The sequence below is a fragment of the Hippocampus zosterae genome, chromosome 21 (assembly GCF_025434085.1).
Source record: "Hippocampus zosterae strain Florida chromosome 21, ASM2543408v3, whole genome shotgun sequence".
In the NCBI taxonomy this organism is placed as follows: Eukaryota; Metazoa; Chordata; class Actinopteri; order Syngnathiformes; family Syngnathidae; genus Hippocampus; species Hippocampus zosterae.
The window spans coordinates 4,816,512-4,828,217 of record NC_067471.1 but is presented as its reverse complement, the minus strand read 5'-3'; the positions used below and the strand labels follow the sequence as shown (position 1 = coordinate 4,828,217).

Genomic DNA, 11,706 nt, shown 5'->3' with positions numbered 1-11,706 from the left:
TATCTGTTTGAACTGTTTCTCGAGTTCATTTGGCACGTCAATAGTTTGTCAATATATGCCATATGATTGGCGGACAAGCAGTCCAGGGTAAACTTTGCCTCTCACGCAAGCTCAGCTGGGATGGCCGCGCCCTTAAAACGACAAACACTATAGAAAACAGTGAAAAAATTAATTTTTGTACACTGGAGCGGGACTACGTGGTGGTCAATGGTGGTGACCTTGTCATTCGCTGGTCAATCCGCTGACCCCCCTCACATCAAGGGAAACTACAACAAGCAGCAGTAAAGATAAGAAGACCTTTATTTGTCTCGCAATGGAGAAATTTGCAATCTATAGGAGCAAAAAAGGAGGGAACAAAGTAGGAAAAAAATGTACACAATTTGACAAAATGATTAATTCATCAAAATGGGAACAAATTAGAAAAAAGACACAATTTCACAAAATGATTAATTCTTCAAAATGGAGGTTAAAGCCATAGTCTCTTTGCTAGCTTAATGCTAGCATACAATGCAAAAAACCCATCCGTTTTTAAAAATTATATTACACAGTATATTTTATATTTATATTTTGTCACAATTTGACTAAAAAATTATTCCCCTCCACGGCCAAAAAGTTACAAGAAACAAAATAAATTTTAATCAGCAGGCTACTTCAAGGTCCACAAATTATGAATATGTGGCTACTGTGTATCGGCGTCACACAGTCAACAAAGCAACAAAAGAAATTGTGTTTTATTTTTATTTTTTACCGTACTGAAGCCTGTGTAAATATATTTGATAAATATTGTTTCCCCTTAAAAAGGAGATATAAAGACGCAGCCTTCAAACAATATATTTTCTCTACGGTGACGCGCGCGTTCGTTCGAATCTTCAAAGATGTTCGTCATTCATCGATGAAAGAGAAATCCGTCTTGTTGCGTGACGACGTCGGGGCGTTTTTATAGGAAACGTACAAAAAAAAAAGATACAAGTTTTTTTTCGACACGTGAAGCATTTTCGAAGCGACCTGAACTGTTGATAGTGTGTTGCATTTAGTCTCCCACGTTGAGTGAAGATTTTTAAAGTTCGTCTTCCATCTCGAGAAGAAAGGGAGAGCAGGGCACCTGCTCTTCAACACACTGCAAAGCGAGTATGTATAACTTGTTTTTATGTGCCAAATGTGCAGAGTTGTATATACATTTAAACCAAAAAGCTTATGTACATGAGTTGAAGGTCGTAATATTCATGATGTTAAACCACGCTCAAGGTGACTAACCGTGAGTAATCCTGTATTTTTAATTTTGTTTTCATATTTAACCAGTAAGTATCGGTAGTCTTTTTGTAAGCCTTTCGCAAGAGCAGACTGCTGATGATTGAGGTTAGGATGGCAAGGACAAGACAAAACAAGAAAATCTTCATCAAGGAATGTTTGGGTGTTGCATGGCTGTTTAGCAGTCAAGAGATCCTGGATTCAATTCTCAAAGACTGCCAACCAGTCCAGGGAGTTTATCCTTAATCTCTCATCCCCAAATCAGTTGGCATAGACCCCAATGAGAACACGCGATGAGGAGGATGGATAGAATAAAGTTAACGATGCAATATATGAGACAGGTGGCAAGAGAATAAAACATCAGAGTCATCTGAGATGCCTTTAAAGTGCTATGATCCTTCTCTGAAGCTTTAATGAATCATGGTTTCATTCTAGTTGATGTAAGAACACAACACAACCATATTAGACCTCAAACGTTAACGCTATCAAATGATGATGAACAGGATAAGAGACAAAGAAAGTGAACGGTGGGCCCATAAATCGTTTTCTGTTGTTGACTTTAAAGCTATCAAACGATGATGAACAGGATAAGAGCCATAGAAAGTGAACGGTGGGCCCATAAATCGTTATCTCTTGTTGAGGTTTTCCACTGTAAATTGTGTGGTGGTGGCCATAAACAATTACTGATAGTATCACATTTGTAAGGCAAGGCACTGTTATAGCGCACATTTCATATACAAGGAAAGTCGATGGGCGTACAAAAGTATCATTAAAAGTGATCATTTAAACCATTGAAAACACACGACAGAAATTGATTATGGTGCACGTAAAAGATTTTAAAAGTTTTGTGGTTTAAAAGGAGCTTAAATCTAACCATGACTTAAAAAAAAAATGTAACCTGGATTTACAACATTCAAATTTGCGGCGAAATTCACTTTTGAAATGGATGGTGGGATTTGTCTATCATTTTGATACTGTGACTTTAAAATGGATATTGGCCATAAGCAATTGTGGTAATTGGGACATTTGTAATGTAAAATGTATGGTGGTGTTATAAATCATTCAGAGAAAATAAAGGATTGATTTGATGAATGGGGTCATAAACTATCCGGACATTGTGTCAGGGGTCATAAACTATCCGGATATTGTGTCATTCATATTATAAACGGGATTCACATGTTTAAAGTTAGAAACAGTCTGTTCTGTGTTTACTCTAGCATGTTCCAGAAGGTGCAGAATCGGGGTGCCTGCAGCATCCAAATGGAGGAAACCAAAGCGGGAGCCCAGGCGCGGCCCAAAATCAACCTCTTCTCATTGTCCAACCTGAAGAAAGTGGACAACACAGACACCCAGCGCCTCACCCAACTCCCGCGCCAAGCTGCTGTCAACTTGGAGTTCAACGACCTATCGTACGCCATCCAGGAGGGGCACTGTTGTCGGAAGGCAGGTACTGTAGGCTCTGTCCATCACATAAGAATTCAGATCAGTTGAGTAGATGTATCCCCAAAACGGTCCCGTAATAACTAGACGATCGTCATCCAAATAAGCTGCGATTGTCTTGACAATCGCCAGAACATTTTCAAAGAATTACCCCCTGCCCCAAACTGTGAATTTTAAGAACCAAAGAATGTCCACCGGGGAATTCAGAGCAATTTTAGAATTCTTAAAAATTGTCCCATCATAAGCACCAGTAGATGATCAATATATTTATCAGAGACAATTTATCAGGTGGGGCGGCCCGGTAGTCCAGTGGTTAGCACGTTGGCTTCACAGTGCAGAGGTACCGGGTTCGATTCCAGCTCCGGCCTCCCTGTGTGGAGTTTGCATGTTCTCCCCGGGCCTGCGTGGGTTTTCTCCGGGTGCTCCGGTTTCCTCCCACATTCCAAAAATATGCATGGCAGGCTGATTGAACACTCTAAATTGTCCCTAGGTGTGAGTGTGAGCGTGGATGGTTGTTCGTCTCTGTGTGCCCTGTGATTGGCTGGCAACCGATTCAGGGTGTCCCCCGCCTACTGCCCGGAGACAGATGGGATAGGCTCCAGCACCCCCCGTGACCCTAGTGAGGATCAAGCGGTACGGAAGATGAATGAATGAATTTATCAGGTTAAGGGTCAAGGGTTAACCAGATCTTCATTGTATCATATGCAGGAATTAAAGAATGGAAAAAGTCAATATGTCAACATGTACAACCCGAAAACCAACCATGAAATGTTTTATTATTCCTCTCCAACAGGTTTCAAAACACTGTTGAATTGTCTCAATGGACAATTTAACAGCAAAGAGCTTACCGGGATCATGGGACCCTCTGGAGCTGGGAAGTCCACCATGATGAACGTCCTGGCAGGATACAGGTAAAATACCACGAGAGGACACAAATTGCCAGAATTTTGTTTGTTTGTTTTGTTGCCATGCATATTAATCTGGATTACAGGGAGACAGGCATGAAGGGTAAAATCCTGGTGAACGGTCGCCCGAGGGACTTGGAAACATTTCAGAAGATGTCATGCTACATCATGCAAAGTGACGTACTGATGCCTCACCTCTCGACAAAGGAGGCTATGATGGTAAACTCATATAATTTTGAAAAGAAAAAAACATTTTAATTGAGAATGTGTCATCCGCTTGCAATTTTAGGTGGCTGCCAATCTGAAACTCAATGAAAGCATGCAGGTCAAAAAGAGGATTGTAAGCCCCCTCGCCGGAGTTCATAACTTATTTTTTAGATATACCACGTACGTGGTAAATAACGATGACATGACTGTTGTGTCACAGGTGACCGAGGTACTGACGGCTTTAGGGCTGATTGCGTGTGCGAAAACGCGGACAAACAATCTCTCAGGTGGCCAGTCGAAAAGACTGGCCATTGCTCTCGAGTTGGTCAACAATCCTCCCGTCATGTTCTTCGATGAACCCATCAGGTATGATGACATCACTGGTGACGTAATCTGTAATCCTTACATCACTTTACGCTCTCCTAAAATGACCCCAAAATACCAGCACAGAAAGATTTGACCGATGGCGACGTCAAGGAAAATTGTGCGACTCTTGAAAGCTGCCGACTGTAGTTACCGCTGTCCCTCAAACGGTTGACTGGATTCACGGTGTCATTTTTTTTCATCATAGTTTTTATTTTGGTTTGACTTGTGTTTTTAAAATATTTTATTTATTTAAAATTTTGTTTTCATTCTTTTTTTTAAAACTTTTTTTCATTTATTTTTTAAATTGTGTTTTCATTATTCCTTTTTAAAATTAAATTTGATTTATTTTTATTTTTTTTACGATTAGTTTGCCACGGTCCCAAAACTGTCTCTGATCGGCAGCGTCAAATTTAAAAAGTCATACGGACTACCAACAGTTCCGCACTGCAGAACATAAATAAAGCAACTTGAGTTCAACACATTTCTTTCCGAATTTGATCAACCTCATAAAACCCCGAAAATCGGAACATCTAACAAAAGAGAAGTGGTTGCCTCCCAAGTAATTCAACATCGTCTCAAAAGTCCCCAACGAGTCCAACTCGTGAAGTCTTGAACCTTTTTTGTAAAATGTTCCAGGAAAAGGGAGCAGCAGCAAACCAAGTTGAGTTGAGACCCTCGGGGATAGGCAGTAAAAGAATATCATGAGAACAAAGATGATGGATTCCAGAGTTCCTCTGACTAATCAACGTCAGAAGGTAGGAAGGCAGAAGACCAAGACGTGCCTCATAAACCAAATCAATTTTTGTTTTAGTCTATGTGGAGGCAAAGTGGACCATCCAAAACACTACACACCCCAGTGATAAATCGTATCAATATAAATTTTATTGTAGGATTAACCCTTTGAGGGACAGCGGTCACTACAGTGGACGACTTATCATGTTATCAGGTTACAGCGTCCATGAAAGGATTAAATCCAGCATTTCAGTTTGAGTCCACAAAGAAATCGGTTGCTGCTACTTCCATGCCAATCCCGGATTATGGTGATTGTTTTATAAGTGCCGTGTCGAAATGGAAAATCCCAACAGTATGTCAGGGTTCGCGTCATCCTAATGCTATTTGGTTTTCCCACATTGTAGTGGTTTGGACAGTGCAACATCCGTCCAGGTTATCTCCCTCCTGAAGTGTCTGGCTAATGGAGGTCGGACGATCATCTGCACCATTCATCAGCCCAGTGGGAACCTCTTTCAGATGTTTGACAAGGTAAATTCCAGCACCTACGATAGCAAATTGGATATTTAATCAATTGCACTTGTCTTACTTGAGATTAGTCTTGGGGTCAACGACACCACTACTATTAAGTGGTGTTAAGAGTTTTTTTTTTAACCTGGACAAAGTTAAACAAAAGACTCGACACACATGGAAGATTTTCTTTGCAGTCGGCGGAAGCATGATTTGCCAGAGCGGAGAGTTGCTCCGCAAATCACACTCAAAAGTTCCTCGTGCTCCTCATCGAGCTTTTACGGTTTACATATGCAAAATACAAGAAGAACACTGCCCCCGATATTTGCATACCACGCCCCAGTCCGGGGCCCTTCGTTCGGATATTTTATTTTTTATCAAGATTTGAACCACAGATAGACTAACACGCGGGTGTCAAAGTCAAGGCCCGGGGGCCAGATCTGGCCCGACACGTCATTTTATGTGGCCCGCGAAAGCAAATCAAACATGTCGAGTTCCATGATGCTTGCAAAAGTCTGAACCAAAATTTCAAATTGTCATGCGTAATCCACAATAACAGTCATGATTCTTGACTTCTGATTTTAGAAGTAGCTATCCGTTCATTTGTTGTGCGCTGTGTATGTAATATGTGGAGGTGATTAAATATTTATAATGGTTTTCTAAAATTCATAACGGCCCTCCAAGTCAAACCGTAACTACAACGTGGCCTGTAACAAAAATGAGTTTGACCCTCCCTGTGCTTTTCAATTAGCTGTACATCCTCAGTCAAGGCCAGTGTATCTACAGGGGCTCAGTCACCCACCTCATCCCTCACCTGACCAACCTCAACCTTCATTGCCCGAAGTATCACAATCCGGCAGATTTCAGTGAGTCCCAACCTTCTCCTTCCGTCCGCGTTTATCGGATGTTCTTGACTCTGGTCACCCGTTTTCTTTTTCTTCCCGCCAGTCATCGAAGTGGCGACGGGAGCGCATGGCGACATGCAGGCGGTGTTGTTTGAGGCCGCCCAAGGCAGCCAGTGCTGCGAGGAGAGCAAGAAGAACACTGCGCATGATGAGAGTTCGTCCGCCGGCGATAACCAACCCGTAAGTAATCCACTTTGATGAATTGACTTTGAATAAAAATGCATTGTTCATGGTTCGATGCATTTCCTCTGGAATGTATCTACCGCAACTGTTCGTTATACAGTATCCAAAAATTGTATTGTCTTGTCTTTTCTACAGGATATGCCACCTCTCGAGATACAATACTTTGCCACCAGTGCTTTGAAACAGTTTTTCATCCTCTTTAAAAGAAACCTCACGGCCATATGCAGGGATGCGGTAAATCTCGGACGAAAACAACATTTCGACATGATTTTTCGGAATGAACCATTATTTTTTTTGCGTTGTCCAGATACTGACCCACCTGCGCGTGATCTCGCACATCATCATCGGACTCCTAATTGGCTTGCTTTACCTCAACATCGGAAACGACGGGGTGAGCGCGTTCAACAACACCGGGTTCCTCTTCTTCTCCATGCTGTTCATCATGTTCGCCGCCCTGATGCCCACCGTTCTCACCTGTAAGAAATCGGCGGACCGTCCTGCTAAAGCCTTTCATTGCACCCTGTAACCTGATAACACGATAAACTGTCCACCGTCGTAACCGCTGTCCCTGAAAGGATTGAAATGCAAACGACCAGTCACGATAATTCGCCTCTTCTCCCACAGTTCCTCTGGAAATGGCTGTGTTTGTAAGGGAATACTTAAACTCGTGGTACAGTCTACATGCCTACTACATGGCAAAAACGTGTGCAGACATCCCATTCCAGGTAAACTGACATGATTGGCTTTTTATATTTCACCATGTGGAGATTTATCTTGATTATCTTCCAGGACAGTAAATTCCAAAAGTGTGCTACGAGTACCGTTAGTTAACATGCTGATGCTCTCGATTGCTTAATCCTTCGTGAAAACCTGTTCCAGAGGATTTTGGCAATCAAAACATGTTAGCGGCGACACTGTACACTTCACACTTGTAATAATTAGTATAGAACTGCTCCACATGATGTAACGTACTTCCTGCATTATAAGGTGCTTCGGAGTGTAAGGCTCACCTTCGATGTATGACCGATTTTAAAACGGTTTTCATATATAGGGCGTACCACATTGAATAGAAGCTACAATAGTGGCTGCGGTTGCATTATGCAACCACTAGATGGAGCTACGCTAAAGGGAATACAATACAATACAATACAGCTTTAGCTAGAGCTTTAGCTAGAGCTTTCACAACCGCCGCAGCTGTAACAAAGCGCTATAAAATAAATTTACAATATTACGTCCAGTAAATCAGAACATTGATCCTTATACAAACTGTCGGCTTTTGAGAAAATTGTAAATGCTTTTAGGTGGGCCTTATAGTGCAGAAAATACGGTAAATGACATTTATTTGGTACCATGTGGATGCTTTCTATCATTGTGATGAGATAGTTGGCGGTATGGGGACAAGAAAAACACACTCACAATCTTAACATTGGGGTTTGCGCAATTATTTTCCAGATGATCTGTCCAATACTGTACTGCAGTATCGCATACTGGATGACTGGTCAGCCTGCAGAAGCTACTCGCTTCGTACTCTTCCTCTCCCTGTGCACGTCCGTTGCCCTGGTCGCACAGTCCCTTGGGCTGCTCATTGGGGCGGCGTCGCCATCACCACAGGTAGGTTTTTATCTTTCATCTCAAATTACCCCCCCACACCCCATGGCACACCACCCCCACCCCTTCACAAACGTATCGGAATGATAACCCGCAGGTTGCCACTTTCGTCGGGCCGATCACAGCCATACCAATCATCCTCTTCTCGGGGTTCTTTGTGAGTTTCCGCAACATTCCTTATTACCTGCAGTGGACCTCTTACGTCTCCTACGTCAGGTACCTTGATCTTAATTTTGTTGGATGTTAATGAAGCAAAAAAATTACCATATCATCAAGCTTGGCAGTATGTACAGCCCACAATCCAGACGGTAGAAAATAATGTCAATCGTTGGTTTCAGGTACGGTTTCGAGGGAGTGATGCTCTCGATCTATGGGATGAACCGCACGGAGCTGGAATGTGACCCGACGGTGCCGCTGTGTACCTTTCAGGATCCAACGCAAGTCCTGAAAATGCTGGATGTGGAGAATGCAAAGCTCTATGTGGATTTTCTTGTCCTGGGAATTTTTTTCACGGTCATCAGGGTGGCCACATTTCTAGTCCTGCACTGGAAAGTGAGGGCTGAACGTTGAGTTCACGTAAATGTTATCTATTCAGTGGGATGTTAAAAGACAGTTTGCTGGTTGAACTTGTCGCTGGTTGAACTTGTAATTCGGTTTGAATTTCCCATTGAGATCATAATACATTGGGAATATTTAACTGATGCCGTCATCAAACTTTCATTGGCTGGATATTTTGTTAAATGTTTTTTTGTTGAATGACAAGAATTCCATAAAAAAAAAAGATGAAACACATTTAGTCCAATCAAGTTAGCATTAGCGTGGTAAACTAATTGCCAAGTTAATTGCTGGACTAATATGCAACTAACGACTTGATAATTACAATGGCTGCAGCATGTTAATATAAACTGCTAATTTGGAATCTTTTCATGGTACAGGCCACACAGTAATTAATATATTAGCATGAGCGTGTTAGCAATAGCATGTTACATAAATTGCCAAACTCAAACGAAAATGCAACTGAAAATAAAATGGCCGCACCACATGTCGATATAAACTTAGCTATGGTTGCTAATTTCGATTCTTTTCATTCCTTGCAGGGCATAGTGGTAATTAGTATGTTAGCATGAGTGTGTTAGCGCTGGCGTGTTACATCAATTGCAAAGCTTGAGACGAAAATGCACCTAACAATATTTGCACGAGTTGAATTTACTCAATACTCTGTTATCCATCCCAATTTGTACACTAGTGACCTTTTTATCACCCATTATGGTGACAAAACAAAAAACACTTGAAAGAAAAAGCAGAACGTGCATTGCTTCAATATTATGTTTCTTGATCTTATCCCTCGGCCCTTTCATCTAAAGGTTAAAATAAAAAAATTGGTTCCCAGGGTGATGTGTGGTGTAAACGTCAAAACATTCTTGAATAAGAGTTCAGTGCCAAAGAGTTGGGTCGGGTCATTCAGTCTATTACACAACTGATGTTTTGAAAAATCCCGATGAGAATGTGCATGTACTGTACTTGGCGGAAAGATTAATGCAAATACTTGGAATTGTATCCGGCTATATAATAGGTTGTGATTTACAATGAAATATGAGGGGAGGATATGGAGGACTGAGTAGTTTTTAGTGAGTAAATTAAAAAAAAAACTGATTAAAATAGCTGGGATAAGATGGCCAATTTGGCTTTAGGTCAGCAATTTTAAGAGCAAGCTAAGTCACATTAGTATGCTAAGCTGTTTCCTAAGGTAAAACACTAATACAGAAGTTAAGACATGAAGATTTGAAGATTTTTCAAATGGGTTAATACGACGTAAATAAAACAAATTACTTGACTTTAAGTTCACATTACAGTGAGTTAAAGCCTATTCAATTTAATAATCGAAAATATTTGTTTTGGCCAATGACACGAACTCAAATACTATGGAATATAAAATGAAAAATAAAATGAATTTAAAATCATAATTGTTCAGGTAATTTTACAGATTAAAGCGAAACAAAAGGTGCATTAAATAAAACAGTATTTTCAAAAATTAAACTGTAGCAGTCGGATAATTCATTCCTGTGATTGGCTTGTGACCCGTCCAGGGTGTACCCGGACTTTAAACACAAAATGGCCTCGTAGTTGACTTCTGTGTTAAAGATGACATCATGAAAAATAATGACTTCACCCTATTACAGTAGCTCCTTTGTGATTTGAACACAAGTCGATTTGGAAATACTCGCTGCCTGAGGGTTAACTGAGTGCACGAGTCGAAATCTCCTTTGGGAACACAAAAGATAAATGTGACCACTGCACACACACACACACATTTAGCAGGGCTGCGTACGTGCAGATTCAAACGACACAAAGCCGCAACCCATTTCTCACACTGGATTGGAAAATTGGCATCCACTGTATGGTGGCACTCATATTCCCCCCACACCTCCTTCAGGCCAGTGAAATCAAATTCAAAATACCATCCAAATGTTTTTGGACAGCAAATTTGCTTTTCAAGTCCCAACATTCCCGAAAGTTGACATGTAGCAGTGAATGCCAAATGGCAAATGTATAATAAGAATTATTTCCTACGTAAAATGATAAACTGGGAAGCAGAAATTAGCCATTGAGAACTAGTGTGCTAACTACATTTTGGTCATTTGAAAGTAGACCGGAATGAACGCTAGTCGTAATCAGGAATTGAGAAGCAATACTCAAAGCCATATAAATCAAGAAATAAATCCCCCAGATTTTATTGCAGCAATAAAACTGACTCACTGCAAAATGACAAAAATGGAGATTGCGCACACTAGTTCTCAGTTTCTCAAGTAACCAGGTCATGGACAGCAACAATAAAGCTGTCTGAAGTACTGACCTATCTTTAAAACCTAAATTCTAAATTTGTTCATGTAATTGTACCGATGTCGTCCCAACGGTGTATTTTTTTCCTCACTTCATAACTTTTCTTTTTGCTCCACTCCTGCCATGAGTACATGCAAGTGTTTTTTTTTTGTCCAATCAGATTTCAGCTTTTGTGTTGCCATATCAACACAATCTTCCCAGAACCTTCAGAATTAGCAGTGCCTGCCCATGTAACTAAAACTTAGCAATGGGCTTGTTACATTTTCCATCCACTATTTTTTAACCTGTTTTCTGGTGATTTTTCAAGAAAGCCATGATGGTACCGACTGAGTTTGTCAACATGTACGGTATACCAGTTCTGGGTGTGCATCAGTCACATCAAAACAACCTGAAGTTGACATGTCACATGATTGGTTCAATTTGAAGTGTATACCAGCGTTGTGTGCATCTGACCGCTTCATAACAGCCTGAATATGACATCACGATGACGTCGGTCCAGCAGTCCAAAGATGTGTTCAAAGTCAGCATGGAAATTTGAATAAACAAACATCAGATTCCAAGAAGGGTGGAGTTTGAGACTACACATAAACAAACACGGAATGAATCGGGGAGGCCTTAACCGTTGGGCCTTCGTGTATTTGTCACTATGGGAGCACGTTCATTGTCTTTTTCTTCACAACACGCGACACCGAATTTCACTACGTCGCTTCCTTCTGACGTCACCACAAACTAGGCATGACAGGCCCGAGTGAGCCTACACTAGG

At 41.1% G+C, this 11,706-nt stretch overlaps 1 protein-coding gene and 1 long non-coding RNA gene across 2 annotated transcripts; one reads left to right on the top strand and one right to left on the bottom strand.

Moving 5' to 3' along the window:
- Window positions 1–859: 859 nt before the first annotated feature.
- Window positions 860–8,958, top strand: LOC127594152 (ATP-binding cassette sub-family G member 4-like). Its single transcript, XM_052056162.1, has 15 exons — window positions 860–1,128; window positions 2,466–2,695; window positions 3,482–3,599; window positions 3,680–3,812; window positions 3,883–3,933; window positions 4,021–4,166; window positions 5,303–5,426; window positions 6,157–6,271; window positions 6,354–6,490; window positions 6,629–6,727; window positions 6,801–6,969; window positions 7,118–7,218; window positions 7,946–8,104; window positions 8,199–8,321; window positions 8,444–8,958. The coding sequence occupies exons 2-15, from the start codon at window positions 2,467–2,469 to the stop codon at window positions 8,669–8,671; spliced, it is 1,932 nt and encodes a 643-aa protein (XP_051912122.1). The 5' UTR covers window positions 860–1,128; window position 2,466; the 3' UTR covers window positions 8,672–8,958.
- On the bottom strand, window positions 1,625–3,655 carry LOC127594236 (uncharacterized). Its single transcript, XR_007960640.1, has 2 exons — window positions 3,537–3,655; window positions 1,625–2,707 (listed from the first exon to the last, which is right to left on the bottom strand). It is a non-coding gene; the product is annotated as an uncharacterized LOC127594236 (long non-coding RNA).
- Window positions 8,959–11,706: the final 2,748 nt, after the last annotated feature.

What these genes read in the sequence shown, in the direction of transcription:
- LOC127594152 (XM_052056162.1), top strand. Translation starts at nt 2,467, where the DNA reads ATGTTCCAGAAGGTGCAGAATCGGGGTGCCTGCAGCATCCAAATGGAG. An exon ending in AACGTCCTGGCAGGATACAG is followed by an intron (nt 3,600 to 3,679) that starts GTAAAATACCAC and finishes TCTGGATTACAG; the next exon opens with GGAGACAGGCATGAAGGGTA. An exon ending in CGGCCATATGCAGGGATGCG is followed by an intron (nt 6,728 to 6,800) that starts GTAAATCTCGGA and finishes TGCGTTGTCCAG; the next exon opens with ATACTGACCCACCTGCGCGT.